General features: G+C 31.3%; 2 protein-coding genes across 2 annotated transcripts; both read left to right on the top strand.

The window, feature by feature from the left end:
* On the top strand, positions 1–7,709 carry LOC101498964 (uncharacterized). Its single transcript, XM_004504069.4, has 15 exons — positions 1–429; positions 3,045–3,178; positions 3,288–3,387; positions 3,508–3,648; positions 4,772–4,876; positions 5,255–5,338; positions 5,444–5,559; positions 5,729–5,830; positions 6,100–6,213; positions 6,306–6,362; positions 6,432–6,498; positions 6,615–6,668; positions 6,770–6,844; positions 6,940–6,975; positions 7,188–7,709. Exons 2-15 carry the CDS (start codon positions 3,159–3,161, stop codon positions 7,299–7,301), a joined length of 1,185 nt encoding a protein of 394 aa, XP_004504126.1. The 5' UTR covers positions 1–429; positions 3,045–3,158; the 3' UTR covers positions 7,302–7,709.
* Positions 7,710–8,717: 1,008 nt separating this feature from the next.
* Positions 8,718–12,849, top strand: LOC101498637 (uncharacterized). Its single transcript, XM_004504068.4, has 13 exons — positions 8,718–8,962; positions 9,076–9,187; positions 9,283–9,411; positions 9,651–9,755; positions 10,291–10,374; positions 10,446–10,561; positions 10,681–10,782; positions 11,258–11,371; positions 11,478–11,601; positions 11,752–11,805; positions 12,039–12,113; positions 12,234–12,269; positions 12,444–12,849. The coding sequence occupies exons 1-13, from the start codon at positions 8,958–8,960 to the stop codon at positions 12,558–12,560; spliced, it is 1,173 nt and encodes a 390-aa protein (XP_004504125.1). The 5' UTR covers positions 8,718–8,957; the 3' UTR covers positions 12,561–12,849.
* The last annotated feature ends 7,176 nt before the right edge of the window (positions 12,850–20,025 follow it).

Raw genomic sequence — 20,025 nt, 5'->3', positions numbered from 1 at the left:
CCTAATTTCCTCCATTTACAGTTACTTCATCACATTTATCACCAAAAGACCTTACAACTAAACTTAATTCTTTTTAATTAAAATATAAAACACTAAACTTAATTCCATTTAAACTTAATTTTTTTTTCTTTTAGGAAAAATTTAAATTTCTGCCTGCATTCTCTTTTTCCCAACTTTATTTCACAAGTAGTAGAATTGAAGAGCACAAGAAGAATGTTCCTCCAAAATTAGTACATAACCGTCACTTTCGTAGTGTTTTTAAAGAGAAGATTCCACACGATAATCGCTTATTCATTGTTTTTCACGTTTGTTCTTCTCGATCATCACTAACACTATAATCACAGGCTTCAGATTTCATTATCAGCTATCACCGAGTTCTTGTGTTTTTTTTTTGCCAGATCTTGCGGCGTGCTATTAGGTCTATTCCAGGTATGATTTTCTCTCACTTCACCGAAAATCCTTTTTCAGTAACCATATATATATGTATGTGTGTGATTTTTTTTAGTTCGTAATAATTTGCTAATATTTGAATGTTCGTGTGATTGACGAAAGTAGCACATGGTCGATGGTTATGTGATTGGTTGTGGAATGTATTTGGAATATTAGTATATTACCAAGTTGCACATCAGTTACTTGCGGCGATTATTTGGGGAAAATCACATGTTTTTTTGCTTATTAAGTTTAAAAACATGTAACTTGTTAAAAAAATTGGGAATAATTTCATCCTGCAATTGGTCATGTAGACTTATTTGGTGGAAAATGTTTGAAACTTGTTTTTTGAAATTTGTGCAACACTTGATCAATTTTCTTATATTATTGTCAACTTGGTAATTATATAAGAAAATTGATTTTGCATTTAATTAAGACCATGGTTTTGTTTCCCTTACCACAATATGATAAAGAAAAATCCAGTTGGATGTATGTTGACAACAATATTTACAGCATGTTTGCTACTATGGATAAAAATGATTATACTCGAGAATACACTAACATGTCAAAATCAATTCCATGTGTCTAGAATCACTTTTCTCTCTCCAAAAGTGAATTCCAACATGCACCAAGTGTATATTTCAGTTAGTGTTTGTCAAACATGATTTTGTAAAATTGATTTGGTTAAATGGAGTTTGAAATGAAGCGATCTATGTTCAGATGTTTTTACTTTAAAAAGCATGTTTGATGTAAAACTCAGTAAAATTTCAACCTAAAAGCTACTTTTTAGCACTTTTAGTCAAAGCAAGGTTTGGAGGAAAATCAATTCTAATACAAAATAGTCAATCCTACCAAAATCACTTTGCCTAGGGAAAATCAATTTTCAATCACCCACCATGCCTCCAGAAATGCAGTATGTTGAAACTTTGGGGGTTAGATTTCACACTTTTTTGCAACCGCGTTGAATTTAGGGTGAAATCACGGTGACTTCAAAAGCTACTAATTGAAGCTTGGGATCTGCTGCTTGGTCAAAACGAAAAATTCTAAAATTGTTTGTTTTCTCTGTCACAAATATTGCTGAGTAGATGCTGGAATGACAACCGAGAAAATGAGAACCCTAAATGCTTAATAATTGCTGTAAACAATACATGAAAATGGCTAGACTAGTTCATAGCCGGAACAGAAGTTCATAATGTTGTGTGGCCAAGAATATCCAAAAAATATATAGTGCTGAAGAGACATTAGATGGACAACAGAGGAAATGAGACATCCTAAACACTGAATAACTTCTGGAGAATAAACAACAAGATGAATAGGATGGTTTACTGCCTGAAAAATTGTTCAGTAAATTGGATGGCCAAGGATGAAGACTGAAGAGACAATGTTTGAAAGCAGTTGTATCGTGACAAACAATCATATATATTGAGGCCCAAAACAATTTATAAATGAATCAAAAACTTCATTGGAAGCTTAAAATATTAAGAATTAAGGAAATCCAAAAACCTTGGAATGTTAAATGTCGCTTGTACTTGTAACAGTGTGTGGTTGGAAAATAATACAGCCTGAACAATGGCGGTTAGAACCAAACAGAACCAAACAGGGAGAAGCATAGCCAACAGAATAGAAACCATGACCAATATGTAGAAAATGAAACCAAACAGGCATACTAAAGCCAAACAGAAAACTGGATTTGGGAAACTTCATGTGTGATGTGTGGACTGGGATGTTGATTTACCAAAGTAATGTAAAATGGGCAAATAATTTTAGAATTTGATTTTGAAATTAAGGTTTTTGATTTGGGATTGTTTATTTAGGGTTTTCATCCTATGTTGTCTCATCTTGTTGTACAGAATAGGACCATCCTATTACACGGTGGTTGGTTATGGTGAGCCTGTTTGTAGACATATAACAGTTTTTCGCATAAGTGTATAATATTAAGATTTACTTTTTTTCATTGAGTACCTGAAACCATAGTCAGAGGAGTACTCTAGGTTTACTGTTCTATAAAATAAAAAACACTCCATGCACAACTTACTTGCGGAACATATATTTCATCCCATGTGATGGAAGCTGGCAAGGAATATTTTTTCCAGAGAGTAGTTCACCATTCACAAGTTTACAAACTTAATGTCATTTTGAGCTTGGACATAGCCAATTATTGGGAACTTATCCCAATAGTCTATAGGTAGCAGTAACACCGTGGTTTGGAGTATTCATAGAAATAGTTGAAACTTGAAACTGAACTAACAACATTATGATCAATCCAAACAATGAGTAACAACATTGAAGATACTCTACAAGATACACTCCCTATGCACAAAGTGATGAAGTAGACACCATGAATCTCAAAGTAGTGACACCTTGAGTTAGGCACTAGGTCTTTCCAAAATTAGCTAATTAAGTATGCTGTACAACTAGCAGAAGCCTGACCCAGTGGGGCTACTAATAACACTTCTAATATATCAAGAGTCTTGTGTTATAATGGGGATACTTGGGGAGTACTGTATTCCAAAATCTAATATTTTGCTCATACTTCGGTGTATTTTCCTTTTTTGTTATTTCAAGCTATTTTCTGGTTCCATTTTAACATGTTTAGTTCTTTGTATTTTCAACAGGGCTTGTTTTCTTAAAACAAGCATCTTTGCGTGGATATGTTGCACTTGCTAAATAGTGAAGAATAGCTCCTCTGTATAGTTTTATGAACATACAATAAAAAAAGTTTGGATATAATGGCGATCAGTACACGCAGGTCTAACATTTACAGCCAAATTTTTGTTGTTTGTTTTTTGAGAAATTTGTATTTGCTAATTAATATTGGAAACTATGTTGAAATGAAATTTCTATCTTGTTTGCTGCAGTAGAAAACCAAGTGAAAGTATGAGGCTTATTTTGACAACATTTGTTGGAATAATTTTTGGCTTCTTTATAGGGATATCATATCCAACATTAACTACAAAGGTGCAGACTTTGAGTATCCTCTTTTTGGGCATACCTTATGCTTGAGTAAACCTAAATTGATTCTTTAATGTTGTTGTTAGACTTAATAATGGAACTCTGACAGTGCTTTCCAATTTGCAGTTGAATATCTCATCCAGTCTTCTTCCCTCCATTGACGTGTCTTCCATTGAAGATGAATATGCAAGTACCAATGCTCGGTCTTTTATGAAGAATAATGGCAGCAGCTCATCCAAACATCTGTTATTAAATGACACGTTGAAGGTACACTTCTGATCCTGTCAGCATTGTGAAGGAAAGTTACCGGGTTAGAGAAGGTTTATAAGTTCTTCCATTAAGAAGGACAGAGCTTCATTGAATTATTATATAGTTGAATAACATTTCATAAACTCATTAGTGATCCATGCACTAGTTGAATGAAGGATGGTACAGAGGTAAGGATGGGTTGGTGGGCAATAGGAATGAAGTAATTTTTGTCAATATGACTTAATTTGCTATTACTTATCTTTAAGATTTTGAGAATCGACTTTAAAGGGTTGTAGGCTTATAGCAGTTAGGCTCTCCAGATTAAGTAGAGGGAAAATTGAGGTTCTCTGGTCAAGTAAGGCGCTGGAGTTATATGTTTGTTATTATTACTCTGCTGATGCTGCTCTCTCTCCCTCTCTGTTTTTACATTAATTATTTTTAAGGAATTAATGTTCATAAGAGGAACACGACAAGCTTTCCACAACCTAGAAATTAACTTCAGTCATGCACGCGCACACACATTCTACATCAACCTTGCTTGCTGTTGCTACCCATGTGTGAAATCTCTCACACATGCACGTGCGTGTACATGCACACACTATTTCAGCATCAACAAATCAGAGAATTTTTATGTATAAAGCAGAATGCCTTATGACCAGAACTGGCTGCTTTTAATAATTCATAATATGATTATTTTAATGTAAGAAATTACTGCTGAGGTGATGTTCCAAAAGTGGAAAAGCAAAATGAGATAAAGCACGGGCAGTAATGAGAATCAGAACACCTCCTGCTTCTTTTTGGAGATGACTTTTGATAGCAGAGAAGAAAATAAGATGATAGGGAGCTGAAATGCAGATAAAATTAAAAATCAATAGAAAGTCAAGAGACTAAGCTCTCTACAGTGGATAACCAGAGACACACTTTTCAGTCCTTAGAAAAGAGACTAAGCTCTCATGCTTCATGTCCATTATAACATCCTCTTCTGTCCCAGTCCTTTTTGTTACCATAATAAGACTATTGGGCGTCCTATCAACTTTTTAGTATGATCCCGTATTATATAATATATAGATATAAATATTAGGAAAAATGGTTTGTTAATGCTGAAATAATGATTGCTGCATATTTTCATGATTGTCTGCAGATTTGGGTTCCATCAAGCCCAAGAGGTGCAGAAAGATTACCTCCGGCGATAATTGAAGCTGAGTCAGACTTTTATTTGCGTAGATTGTGGGGTGAGCCAAGTGAGGTATATATCGTAAAACAGCTTATGTGTGAAACCTATTGCATAAAAATAATGCAGTTAAATACAGGTTAAGGTCCTTGTTACTATATTTACTAAAACTTGTAAAAGGAATCTTCCGTTTTTTAACCATATTCTTTGTATGTTTTCGTTAAATATACTTGATATAACACCCTAAATCCAAGACTGAAACAAGTTGGGAAAGAACGCAGAATACTTGTGTGGTTTGGCACATGTGCCCTTTCGTTCTAGCTTGAGTTTATGCTTCTGGTATTAGGTCAATCTTTAAATTCTTGGACAAGAGAGACCTCAGATGTTTTTCATTTTATTTTATTGTAGTAGGTTATGTATATACCCAACATTTGATTTAGCTATCACTCACAGGATTTAACCTCAAAGCCGAAATACCTCGTGACCTTCACTGTCGGTTATGATCAGAAAAATAATATTGATGCAGCTGTGAAAAAGGTCATCTCTCTCTCTCTCTCTCTATCCTCTCTCTCTCTCTCTCTCTCTCTCTCATTGCATAGGCTTGTGTACATGTCTTTGAACTATATCTGTTACTTGGAACAGTTTTCAGGGAATTTCACTATACTTCTGTTTCATTATGATGGCCGAACAACTGAATGGGATGAGTTTGAATGGTCTAAGCAAGCTATTCATGTGAGTGCTCGCAAACAGACAAAATGGTACGAGTTCATTGCTTGAACATGAATATATTATGGATAACAAAATTTTCATTGTGACTTTTACCATTAATATTGTTCGCCCAACTAAAAATAAAATTATTTGCTATTTCAAACTTTCAATCAAGTCATTATATTAAGCATTTGATTGTTTATTTGTTTTCCCTCCTAGGTGGTATGCTAAACGGTTTCTGCATCCTGACATTGTGGCACCTTATGACTATATTTTTATATGGGATGAAGATCTTGGTGTTGAGCATTTTAATGCAGAGGAGTGAGTATTTGATATGATATGCTATCCAGAGTTTAATTTTGATATTATTTTGTCAAGCTTTTTACACTATCATCCAATTATGTGCTAATTCCTAATTAACAATTTTAACCTTTTAATTTGATTGTTGTCATGGTTGAACTTGTTAATATGCAATTAGATGATAGTGTAAAAAATTGTTATGTTGACACGGAATCAAAATCAGATCCAGAATATCTATATACCTAAGGATTTATTTCTGGTTTTATATACTTCCCTGATTTGAATTGCAGATACTTAAAATTGGTGAGGAAGCATGGATTGGAGATTTCACAGCCTGGTTTGGAACCTAATAATGGGCTGACATGGCAAATGACAAAGAGGAGAGGTGATCGTGAAGTTCACAAGTAAGAATGATTAAAATTCAGTCCCAACTTTCTTCTGGTGCTTGTTATGTAAACGAATGTTAATTGTTGTTTACTTCTTTGATTTCAATTAGAGAAACAGAAGAAAAACCAGGATGGTGTAGTGACCCTCATCTGCCTCCTTGTGCAGCGTAAGTATCAGTTGATGCTATCACTTATCAACCTATACCATGCTGTATCTAATTGTGCTATGCATGCAGGTTTGTTGAGATTATGGCTCCAGTGTTTTCACGTGATGCATGGCGTTGTGTGTGGCATATGATCCAGGTTTGATGCCTACTATTTTTTCTATTTAATATACACTGTTTAGTTGTTGAATATTTGTTTAAATGCTCAATAGTGTCTTAAAATTAATTATGATTGTAACCTTGTGGGAGCTTCAGAATGACTTGGTCCATGGATGGGGTCTTGACTTTGCTCTTAGAAAATGTGTGGAGGTGAATCCATTTCTAATTACTTTAATTTTTCTAATTTCTATTTATTGAAATTTCTATATGTTCTTGAACATTAATTCAAGTACCTTCGCTATGCTGTGTAGCCGGCCTATGAGAAGATAGGAGTTGTTGATTCTCAGTGGATTATTCATCAAAGTATTCCCTCACTAGGGAATCAGGTAATTTGTTTTTCATGATTACTCTTGTTGGTCTTTATAATTTGTACTCATATTGCAGAATTAAGGTGCTTATTTGTTTTTTCGTGTTTTGATAGGGAGAATCAAAATCTGGAACAGCGCCATGGCAGGGGGTATGTTATGCATGTTTCATACAGTTCAGCTTGACATCCTAATCTCTCTGGTTTTTTAATCATTTATCTTTATCCCCTCCATATGATATTTTGTTTGCTGGCTTCTTTTCTGACATTATAATTGTCTTAATTAATCAAGAAGCTGTGTTATAATGGATGAAGTTGTTATTTTATGTAAATGTAAAGACATGGTTTCAATGTGTTGATTCCAGGTGAGGGAGAGGTGTAGAAAGGAGTGGACAATGTTCCAGAGTCGAATGGCGAGCGCAGAAAATGCATACTACAAGGCTGTGGGAATCGATTTGTTTAATTCAACTGATCCTTAGAGAATGATGGCGAAAGTTGACTTGTACACAACCACCACCACCACATTGCCTTCCATTTACACACGAAATATATGTCTTCTTACAGTTCATTCACAGTGAATTGTTTTTTGGTTAGTCATCATAGTAGTTATTTGGCAATCACTGTTTAGAGAATTACCGTTTAAGATCAAAACAATTCGATGTAGAATTCCAGAGCTAAAAGATAGAAAATTAAATGTAGGGTAAATGTGTATCCGATTGTAATGTTCTTTTAGGATCTATGGGATGCCTGTTATACCCAAATTGGACAGGACAATGAAGTAACCCTTAACGTAGTTGATTTGGGACGGTATATGGACATTATCAGCTTTGTCAAACCTCTTGAAAAATCAAATTTTAAGGATTCACAAATCCCAAGTGGGTGTGGAATGGTTGGTTGTTATGGTCACCGATTAATCTTTTGGGCGATTTTTATCATTATTCATCAATTCAATCAAATATGGCTTATCATTATTAATCAATTCAATTGCTTTGTAATTTGCTAGAATTGAAAAAATCACAAATTGGGGAAACTAAACATGTATTGATTGTTGGAGACAAGTTAAGTTGAATTATACTTCTAGTTTTGAACTATTAAATACACAAGTTCTGAAATACTATTTCTATATTTGATTTCTTAATATTTGTTTTTAATTAGTTTATTTTGGGTTCCTTTAATTATTTCTACATGTCACATCACTTTTTAGTAATATTAACAATTTTTGTTTCAATTTTAGTTCTTTAAATGAGTTCCTTAAATGACTTCCACATAAATCTTATTTTAATAATTTCTCTTATACTTTAGTTATTAATGAGTCTTTTGGGTAACATTCATTATATATATATATTTTTTTTGATGTTAAGAGACACTAGTTTTACATTTTTTATGGAAGAGACTTTTTAAAAAGTTGGGGTCTCGCTAGCATGTGTTTTAAGGAACAAGACATGGAATTGCATTGGAGATGGTTTTAGCATTATTGTTAGTATTTTTTTTGGTGGTATTAGGAGTTATTATATACTATGAATGTTACGTTGAAATTGGTATCTAAAGTGTAAATAACATCGAACTTTTTGTGTTCATTGAACAATTTAAAGGAATTGCTTTATTGGCATTGTAATAAAATTCTTGAAATATAACATGCCTTTTTGGTCAAACCAACACATTTTACTTTTAATTATTTATAAAAAATTTCCCGATTTGCAGCAAGGGTACCACTCCTTCCACTTATGCTATGGGGCTTGACAGAAAAAATAAAAACAATAATCTTCCTAAAATATTTCTTGTATTACAAAGAAAGTGGCACATAGTTATTTAATAGTGGATATTACGCGGTTGCGTATTTTATTTTATTAAATAGACCATATAAGTAACTTGCGGAAAATGTTAGGGGGAAATCACGTGTATTTCTTTATTGGTCATACTTCATTTGTTTCAACATTGGTTGCTTCGGTTACACTTATAAGCACTGCTTTCTACTTGGGTTTATGTTATTTTTCTACTACTTCTTTTGAACCATTTTCTGGTTTCAATTAATTTAGTTATATATATCTTCTTTGCATTTTAAGGAGGTCTTGTGTTCATTTAAAAACATCTTGGTTTTCTTATATGGAAGATACAATCAGAAAATTTTAGATATAATGAGGTTAGTTACTCACAAGTCTATTTAATCTTTTCAGATAACATTTTTATTATTCTGTTTGATCCTAACAAGTTTAACATATGCTAAAAATTTGCTTAATTTTTTTATGGTTGCAGTATTACTAAGAGAAAACCAAATGAAAGTATGAGCTTTATTGTGATATTTTTCTTTGGAGGATTTTTAGGCTTAATTATAGGAATATCACTCCCAACATTATCAACAACAAAGGTGCTTAAATTGAATTTTGATTCATGTTTTTTATTTTACTATGTTATTTGATTTTAGAATGGAACTCTAACAATGCTTAATTTTATTTTTTTTAGTTGAATCTTCCATCTAGCTTGCTTCCTTCCATTGATCTGTCTTGCATTCGAGGTCACGATGCGTGGTCTTTTATGAAGAATGATGATAGCACCTCATCACAAGATCAGCTACTGAATAATCCAGCAAAGGTTTGCATCTTATACTTCTATACTTATGATCAAGGTTGTTAAGAGTTCATAGGTTCACAGTGATACAAGAAAGTTGGAGGGAAAAAATAGTTTCATCATGTTTATTAATCAATTATATTAGACTATTGTTAAAAGGATTTGAAATGTGATTCTAATCTTATGTAACATTTGAAAATGTGAATTGTACAAGTCTGCATTATAATTAAACAATTGCCACTTACTTTGATGATTGTATGCAGATTTGGGTTCCAACAAATCCTAAAGGTGCAGAAAGCTTACCTCCTGGAATTGTTAACGCTCATTCAGATTTCTTCTTGCGCAGATTGTGGGGTCTTCCCAGTGAGGTCAGTATAATTAATTGAACACTTTATGTTCTCAATCAATCTACGTATAGACTTCAATTATCATTAAAAAATGTAGCTAAATACATATTAAGGTGCTGTTAAGCCATATCAGGTAAGTTAGAAGACTTAGGTTAATATATGTGCATTTTCCTTCTAGCTATTTATTGGGTTTGTTTATATAGAGTATAACTCATTATTTCAAAGCCACTTGTAAGGTAAGGTTAGGACATTATACACTCTTTTCAATATGGAACTTGAGTGTTTTCCAATTTACCTATTCATGTTCTCAGCAAGTATTGAACTCGATGCGTACATAATTTAGTGGATGGCCTGAATAGATGACTCTTGATATCACACTATGTTTTTTATAGTGGACCGAACTCATCCTTACAAAATCGATTTTGTAATGATGAATTAGGCAAAATTTAAAAATACTATTCGTTTGTTTTTAAGATAATCTGAACTAGGGGTTTCTGATATTTTTGTTGTCATAGGTTTTTCTATGTACAGCGAATTTGATTAAGTTAACTTGCAGGATTTAACATCTAAGCCAAAGTACCTTGTGACTTTCACTGTTGGGTATCAGCAGAAAAAGAATATTGATGAAGCTGTGAAAAAGGTCTTCACTCTCTTTCTTTCCATAGGCTTGTATATGTTTCTTTAAACTAAAAGACTATGCCACTTGAACAGTTTTCAAAGGACTTCACAATCCTTCTATTTCATTATGATGGCCGAACAACCGAATGGGATGAGTTTGAGTGGTCTAAACAGGCTATTCATGTGAGTGTTCACAAACAAACCAAGTGGTAAATAAATCCTCTGCTTGCTATTACTATTTGGATTACAAATTTTCATTGTGACACTTGCTATTACTATTGTTTGCCAAACTCAAAGTTTTCTGTTATTTATTTATTTATCCTCTTAGGTGGTATGCCAAGAGGTTTCTGCATCCAGATATTGTGGCATCATATGAGTATATTTTCATGTGGGATGAAGACTTGGGGGTTGAGAATTTTAATGCAGAAGAGTAAGTAGTAGTATTGGATATATATTATACTAGAAAGATGGACACTGACGCATTCGTCTGACAACTTTTCTATTGTGCTTCATCGTATGTGTATTTTATTGTTTTTTATTATAGGATTTAATTGATATACACTTTCAGTGTAAAAAGATTTTACACTCAATAAATCACAACTGTTAGATCATTAGAGATGTTTGACTTTTACTATAACTACCGCTAAAGTCATCTCCATGAATGATTGTGATGTGCTGACAATGTAAAACCTTTTACACCGACAGTACATAGCAATTAAACTCTTTATTAGTGTTCGTTTTAATTTAATTCGGTTGTTTCAGTTTCATAACATCTCTGTTATCTGAATTGGTTGTTACTTTAGAGCTTCTTTATATTATGGTATATATTATATATTTTCTTAGAGTTCTAGCTAGTTTTGGTTTTGTTAAGGAAGTTTCATGAATATCTCTAATTCCAATTGCAGATACGTAAAACTAGTAAAGAAGCATGGCTTGGAGATTTCACAGCCTGCTTTAGAACCTAATAAAGGGCTGTGTTGGAATATGACAAAGAGAAGAAATGATAGTGAAGTTCACAAGTAAGAATTAATGATGGATCACAGTTTTCTTGTACTGTAAGTTATGTGAAAGAATTTGTTTATTTTTGTGTTTGACTGGTTATTTATTTTTTTCATTTTTTATTAGACAAGCACAAGAGAAACCAGGGAAGTGTAAATACCCTCTTCTTCCTCCTTGTGCAGCATTTGTTGAGATTATGGCTCCTGTGTTTTCGCGTGACGCGTGGCGCTGTGTGTGGCATATGATTCAGGTTCCACGGTCACTCTTTTGCACTTAACCTATTTCTAATATCATCCATTAGTACTTTGATGATGGCTATTGGCTTCCAATAAATTATGACAATAACACATTATATTGGTTTTTGCAGAATGAATTTAACACATTATATTGGTTTTTGCAGAATGAATTTGTCCATGGATGGGGTCTTGATTTTGCTTTTAGAAAATGTGTTGAGGTAAATAGGTTTATTTATTTTATTATAATGTAATTTATGCAGTACGAACACTTCTGATCAAATGCGTGTCCTGGTTTCCAACACCAACACATTAATCACATTCAATTAATTTATTTTCTCAAATTATTACGGTATCAGTGTCGTGTCGGATATATCTATGTTTCATAGATTATAATTGTGAATTTATGATATGCTATGGAACTTTGAACTAACACTACCTATTATGTGTATAGCCTGCCCATGAAAAAATTGGAGTTGTTGATGCTCAATGGATTGTTCACCAAGGTATTCCATCACTAGGAGATCAGGTAATTTTTTTTATTCTGTCTATGATTAATCATGTTATATATGTTTGATGCTAGTTATATCACTCAAATGAAGCTTTATAAATTTAATATTATATTTTTTCTTGTTTGCTTGATCGATAGGGAGAAGCACAAACTGGGAAGACGGCATGGCGCGCAGTATGTTATGAACATTTCATAATATAGTATTTTTGCTTCTATTTCTCACATTAAAAATGTCACCTTAGTTGATCAATAAGCTGTGTTATTAATATAATGTATAGTTTTTGAAAATGTACTTTGATTCTGTTATGTGTATATATATGTTATTATTTTGCATGGTATTGGTGACAGGTTAAGGAGAGGTGTGGCATGGAGTGGAGAATGTTCCAAGGTAGATTGACAAATGCAGAGAAGGGGTATTACAAGTCTAAGGGAATTGATTTTTCTAATTTGCTTCTTCATAATTAAGGCACTAATGCCGAAATTCTTTGACTTGGATCCTCTACAGTCAAACTACACAGATCCATTTTGAAATTTTTTACACGGTTTGTGACAATAATTACTTTCAATGATAGCTTAGATTCCTAGACAGAAGATTATATATATGAACATTCAACAATGTGAAGAGAAATCATGTAATTACATTGTAATTCATAGTGAATAAATATACCTCCTATTAATTCAAGTCCAAAACAGAGGAAACCAACAGAATCTTTCAGAAAATTTGATAAGTTGAGTCATTATTTTATTTGTCTTATGAATTGTTATATTTATTTATTGTTGATTTCCACACCATTATCAATCAATTTTATGTTGGTGACAGAATCAGATTTCTTGAATTATAAATTATAGTATTTCCTTAAATTAAACTGAATATTTGAACATTTGAAGGAGTTGACCCAAACAGGTCAATAATTATTAATTAGCAACAAGCCATTAAAATTCAAACGAAAGCAAAACAATTACAACAAAAAAGTAAGGCCTTGATGTATTAATTAATTAGGTGAAGAAAGAATACATGCCCGAGTGCTTGGGGTGTACAAATTATTATATTTGATATAGCTTAAAATAGAGCTAAAATAAATTAGGGATAATTTTTTCATAAAACTTTTTTTTTTTTTAACGTAAATTTTATCCCCAAAATCTTTTGACTATTTTAAGGATACATCAAAGTAACTAATATTTATGATAATCACATGAAGACCCTACATAGATAATCAAGTCTCTGCATCCAATTTTATGATATAGTCGACTGCAGACTATTAAATTAAAAAATAAAAGTTTCATTTTTAATTTATCAGTCTGTGGACTGCATCTACAAAGATAGGATAGCAAATGCTCAATTAATTACCATTTCTTGATGACATGAGTTTGGCTAATTCCATCCTCCTATGCTCATGTTGAATAAAAGCACCTGCCTCTTGATCAACACTCTCATAAGTACCATATTGATTGCCAAAACTCGTACCTCGTCGATCGGTCTCAGTCTCACGACGAGCCTCGACGTAGGAATATTGTTCTACCTCGGCTATAGGTTCCTCGTATATTTCAACACGACGATCTTGATATCGATACCTCGGATACGCTGCGAATTCATTAACCTCATGCATGTGACTCCAACCATGATTGTTATGTTTCCGGTTTTGGTATGCCATTTCTATGTTTGAAGTTGTGATGTAATGTTATAGCTTAGTCTTAATTCCATCTAGTTTTTATAGTTTTTTTACACATGTGATAAATTATTTAATAATGTGGTTATAGTAATTATTATTCGATAATGATATGAATGAATCTAATGCCTCTAGCAAGGAGGAGATATTTTATTTTAATTTCTCAAGTAAGATGGAGCTAGCATGAAGATCACTTTCAACTATTTCCAAAGATTCGAAAGGCACTAACTACCATTCAACCATGCGTTGAAAGACAGCGTAGTGCGTATCAAATTCGATTAAATGATCAAGAAAGAGTTGTTCTAGAGACTAGAATATATCTAGTTGCAAGTTTTTAGTTAGATATTAGGACTTTAATTGAAAAAGGTTTGTTAATCGTTGGTGGCTAAAAGACTAGAATAGATATTTATTTTGTTTTTAGGGTCTCTTTGGTTTATTTGAGGTAAAGGGATAGATTTTAATAGTTACACAGGGGAAGGGAAAGTAGCTGAGGAGAGGATATATATTTTCAAATACTGTGTTTGATTCAATGAAATAAAGAATTTTGATGAATGAAAAATGTAAGGATATGTTATTTTTGAGTTTAGAAAATTGTTTGAAAAATCATAATTTATGTCATCGAAAATATTACTGGTTGAGTCGTGGAATGGGTGGTTCTCTTTAAGACGTTTCGCGACAATGTCCAAATTGTGAAAGACAGACTATCAACCACGAAGTTACCAGGATAAAACAGTTCATATATATTGTATTGGAGTTTCATTGTACCGTAGAAAATCGTTCTAGAATTACACTCTCAATGTGGTAATTGAATGACTGTCACTTGTAATATGGTACTACAACTACTCGAAAGAAAGAGAAGAAGAACAAGAAAGAAAACAAGGGAGGAGTAGAAAAAAGTTTTTCATAGAGCTTTTGGTGTACTTTTTCAACTGAGTAAAACTCTCTATTTATAGAGCAAAACTGAAATTGAATAAGAGAAAAACAAAAGATTTCAGATTCATAGAACGTGCGCTCCAATCTTCCATAGGTTTTTTACCATAGAAACGTGCACCCTAGATGCGCGAGTCCACAAAAAAAAAAACGAGAAAATAGGTAGGGTTTGACCAAAGAACTGATACGTGAAATTGGGGACAAGGATCAACGTATCGATGAGATAAAAACTATTGCGCGTGATGATCAATTTTGCATGTATTCTTCCTCCTTCACAAAATTGGAGTACTCTTTAGAGTACACCTCAAGTTCTATATATCAACCTTATAAACACTACTCGTGTTATCCATGTGAATTTCTTATTTTTCAACTCACATCGACACTACCTCTCATTAGTATTATTATTTTCGATAATCTTCTGTTAATATCATCTTCATTTTTAATTCCAACATAATATAATTAATGTTTTTTTATTAACGTAGTAATTTCTTCTTTGTATATAAGTATCACACTAATTAATCAAACATATCTCAAAATAAATGTGACTTTTATTTTTACTATAATGTTAATGATTTTATTTTAATTTGACGAGCGGTGTTATTTATTGCAAGAGAAAACGTTATGAACCTATTACGATTCATTGGATCTTCCTATTTATTAGAATTCATGGTTGGCTAAAGAAAATAGTGGAGGAGGGTATTACGATAATGATTTTCGGAACTACTAGCATTTTCCAGATTTTATTCCTATATTTATATTATGCATATCACTTTTTTTGGGAAGAATATGATATCACTTTCAAATCAATTAATTCCACTCTAGTTAGTCAAAAATAATAATAATTAATTCCACTCCACATTTCATATATAGTTAAAAAACAAATTGAGAGTCTCCAAAAACAAAAACAAAAAAAGAAAAAACCGAAGAGTTAAGGTCACGTGGTCAATTATATAATTTACATTTACATTAAGAACACATTTGATTTTAAATTTTTATTTGTTTAATTGATATCATAAGATTTATTTATTTATATTAAAATAGATAGATAAGATAAAGATATTAAATAGTTTGAATAAATGTTTAAATTTGTCTATCTAATTTAATATGTTCCGTTTAAACCGTTAAGTCATATTAAAAAATTATTTTTTCTTTGTAACTTTAGTTGTTTTTTTTCTTTTACTAACTCAATCAAAACTGATTCATTAATTTATTTAATCCAATTAAAATCTAACTCAAACTAAAAAGAGTAATATATTAAGGTTATGACAGTGATAAGGATATGAATTTTATGTTCAATGATAAAAAAATTGAATCATGAAACCTTGGTTAGTAATAGACTATAATATATTTCTCATGTTCAGTATACAAAGTTAAATTTTATAGTGAGTCATAATTAAATTTAAACTTTTTATTTAGTAGTAGATTGTAATATTAAATTGACTATAATACATTTCTTTGATATTGTTTAATGTTGATTAATTTATTTTGAGATTTTTTATGTTAGTAACAATTTTGTTTTGACATTTAATTTTGTTGATCGATAATAGTTGTCTTTTATTATTTTTGTGAAATACTAAAATAAGATAAAGATTGATGAACTAATCCGACACAGACAAAATAGTGATACTTTCGACTCAACCATCTAAGTTGATCCACCTCACTTCACTCGATTTTTGATGGGCTAAATGGAACGGGACTGACCCGCTTAGCCATCTCCAATTATAAGTAACAAAAAATAAATAAAGATATGATTAAATAGCTTAATAAGCGTGTATTTGCATTATTGGGTGAATCGTTATCACCGTGGTTTTTCAAAAGCACCAAATGAAAGCTTCCACATACCGAGCGGTCACATCGTACCAAACATATGCTAAGTTACTCCGTTGTGTGCCTTCTCGCAAATTCTTGATTTTAATGGTTCTATAAATTGTCATAAGATTGTTCTTTTTGTTTTAGATGTTTTATTGTAATTTTTTAGATATGCTTGTAATTTAAGTTGAGTGTGATCATAAATCGCTAGCAACTTTGAGGAGAGTAATATAAATAATGATACTTTATTAAGAGTTAGTTACAACTCCCTTAAGAGTTAGTTGGTGGTTGTTAATAAATAGTTAGGTAGTTTGTTTGCTAATTATCACAAGCTCTCTCTATATATATATATAAAACATATTACATCATGTACTCATTTATTATCTTTTATCATTCAATCAAAATGAATGGTAAATAATTTTTCTCTCTATCTTTCATGTGTTTAATCTCGTGATTTGTAACATGATTGACGTGGTTTACAATTGTCAAAGTTTGAGTCATTATTAAGCTTTGTATTGTAAACATTGCTCACTTTTGATAGAATAGAACATTACTCACTTTTGATTGGTATGCTTTTCATGTAGTGTTTGAGTTATCATAATGATAATAATTTGAACTTCCTTAGTTGCCAATTTTGACATGGGAGTGGACTCCAAATAAAAATTACTCTTACCCATTTTGGTGTGCACTTCAGATATCAACTTTCTCTATGATGCTGAATAAAATCTTAATGCCCATATTTGTAAAGCACAACATTATGGACGATAACGTGAATGATGATAAGAGAAGGAACCATGTTGTTGTTACACTATTGGAGGCTACATCCAACTAAAATGTTAACTCGGTGGAAACAATCTATTATATATATTTAAAACAAACTCTCTGTTATTTCTTTTACATAGGTAAATATTTCTCACCTCAGCCAAAAAGTTGACGTGTATATCTTTATAGAGAGTTTCCTCTATTCAGTTTTTAGCTTTTTCATATATTTTATACATCATCCACTATCTTATACTATCTCCTATTTAAATATTATTTCATAACGTCTACTCAAAATTTTCTAAATTAATTCCACATTATTATTTCATAACGTCACATTATTATTTCATAACGTTTGTCCAACATCTTTCACATTAATTCCATATTACTTTAAAAAATCAATATGAAGTTTTATGTCTCAATTGTCAAATGATTATTGATATAGTAGTTATATCAATAATATATATTCAATTTTATTAATCCAATTTATAAAAGAGAAGTACCTAACAATAATATATATATTTAGCTTTATATCAATAATATATATTCAATTTTATCAATCTAATTTATAGAACAGAAGTACCCAACAACAATATACATTTAGCTTTATATGAGTGTTATTATTGTGTCTTCGGGAGAAAACTATTTACCATTTATAGATAAAAGAATAATGTTTAATATTTAAATTAAAAAATTATTTGTTGTTTTTTTACGAAGATGTTTTATGTTGTTAATTTTTTTAAAAAATACTACCAATTTGAAGTTTCTACGTCTGTTTTACTTCTACTCAACCATACAAATGAGTTGTTTGTGAAAATTCTCAAGTCATGTTGTATAGAAGTTTCATACTCAAAATATTGAAATTTAGATTTGTCGTTTCTTTGACAAAATTAGAATTAAATGAATATCAAATGACAAAATTATTTTTATATTTTTCTAAAAATATTTTTGAAAGTAAATTTAGATTTGACAACATAATAAAAAAGCATGACTAATTTGATTTTGCGGTAGATAATTACATATATTAATATTTATTAAAACAATTTTAATATTTTTAACACTAAATATTATTTATGAACTTTGTTTGTAGGATGATAATCACTATACATTTTTAATACTAAATATATGAATTACTTGCAATTACGCTCTACAAAATATTTTATATATTCTCAAATGTGTGTTTGTCAACTCATATATAATAATTACTACTCAAATAAACTCACTTGAAGAAATACTCTACAAATAAAATGAATAAATTATATTATTTTTGAAATTTTAAAATCTTATTCACTATTCTACTAATATGTTAAAGTCTATATATCTCATGCAACGCGCGGATTTTATTCTAATTTTATTTATTTTACCTGGAAGCATATTAATTAACATGTAAATAAAAAGTAAACAAAAAAAGACAATTTCTATGGCACTGTCCTGATACAATATTGGAACTTATAGCAATATTAATTGAACAGATTGAATTGTAAACTAATTAATATGTCATAAGTTGAAGGTTTAATGAAATATATATTGCTTGTGTTCCTATTTGGCTTGGGGCATTAGTCTCTAGAGTTGCACGCGGAAGATACACAATTTATACCCACAAAAAAAAAATATATATATATTACTTACTTTTTCTTTTTTTATGGTATGTAGATAAGATGAGAAACACCATCAGAAATTCACATATATAAAAGTGATATTTCGAGTTCGAACTCAAAACATAATATTCAACATAACAATATCGTCATTGAGTCTCGACATTGAGCTGAGACTCAATGACTTGCTTGCTTTTATTCTCTTCATGCCTTAGTTTGTATTACACCTTTGGCCACAGTAAATGCACAACAAAAAGAACTCAGTTTCATGAAATCTTCAATGTAATTTTGTCTTAGGCATAATATTGATGGTGAATTTATTCCAAAAAAAAATAATTGATGGAATTCATGGTTTATATCACTCTTGTACGTAGATGTATCACATTAGTGATCTGATTAGAACTAAGGTTTTATCTGCATAAAAATAAGTATATGCTTTAGCTTCTGAAATAAATGAGTTTACCCCCTTCAAAATGAGTTATGCCTCAATCCCCTATGCACATTAAGAGGTGGGTGAATGAGTATATCATGACTGAATTGAATATTATTAAACATGGTGACTTTTTCAATGGCAGTTGACCTGAAGAAAGATGGTTAAAAGTGCCTAGGAAAGCATAAGGTAGGCACAACTCTAGCATCCTCCTCACAAAAAGCTAATTTATTAATTCTGTCCTGAACATGGTTCTATGCAGAATCATTCAGTGGTCAAAGAACCAGAGGATTTGAAAGGCCTTAATATTATAGGACTGGAAATATATTTACCTCTTAATATTTGGGATTATAATCTACACATACACAAATGAACCTCTAACTATTGCTAGCTGTCTTGTTCGAAAAAGTGCTTAGAAAATTGTCTTTTGCAGCACTGGTCCATGCGTGAACTATTCAGGGCGATAGTTCATGCATGCCTTGCTCTATGTCATAATATTGACTCAATTTAGAAGATATCCAGATAGGCATTTCAGATTTATATTATATCCAATTGATGGCAATCAAGTATTTGTTGTATAATGCATAAAAAAAAGTTTTACTTAGAAAATGGAAAATTAGATCAGTGATGTGCGAATTAGTACCAACCATGCTAATAAATATGGTTTAGTAAATATAAGATCAGTGATGTGCGAATTATACTAATAAAATTAGATCAGAGCCTGACGTATCCACAATAGA

The sequence above is a fragment of the Cicer arietinum genome, chromosome 6, assembly GCF_000331145.2.
Source record: "Cicer arietinum cultivar CDC Frontier isolate Library 1 chromosome 6, Cicar.CDCFrontier_v2.0, whole genome shotgun sequence".
NCBI lineage: Eukaryota > Viridiplantae > Streptophyta > Magnoliopsida > Fabales > Fabaceae > Cicer > Cicer arietinum.
Note: the sequence above shows the minus strand (reverse complement) of the source record. Positions and strands in the feature narration are given on the sequence as shown.

Bases quoted from the DNA above. Each gene is read 5' to 3' on its own strand.
- LOC101498637 (XM_004504068.4), top strand. The intron at 10,375-10,445 runs GTCTTCACTCTC...CCACTTGAACAG, and splicing joins TTGATGAAGCTGTGAAAAAG to TTTTCAAAGGACTTCACAAT. The intron at 12,270-12,443 runs GTATGTTATGAA...TATTGGTGACAG, and splicing joins GGAAGACGGCATGGCGCGCA to GTTAAGGAGAGGTGTGGCAT.
- LOC101498964 (XM_004504069.4), top strand. From the start codon at position 3,159: ATGGCGATCAGTACACGCAG. The intron at 5,560-5,728 runs GTACGAGTTCAT...TTTCCCTCCTAG, and splicing joins GCTCGCAAACAGACAAAATG to GTGGTATGCTAAACGGTTTC. The intron at 6,976-7,187 runs GTATGTTATGCA...TGTTGATTCCAG, and splicing joins GAACAGCGCCATGGCAGGGG to GTGAGGGAGAGGTGTAGAAA.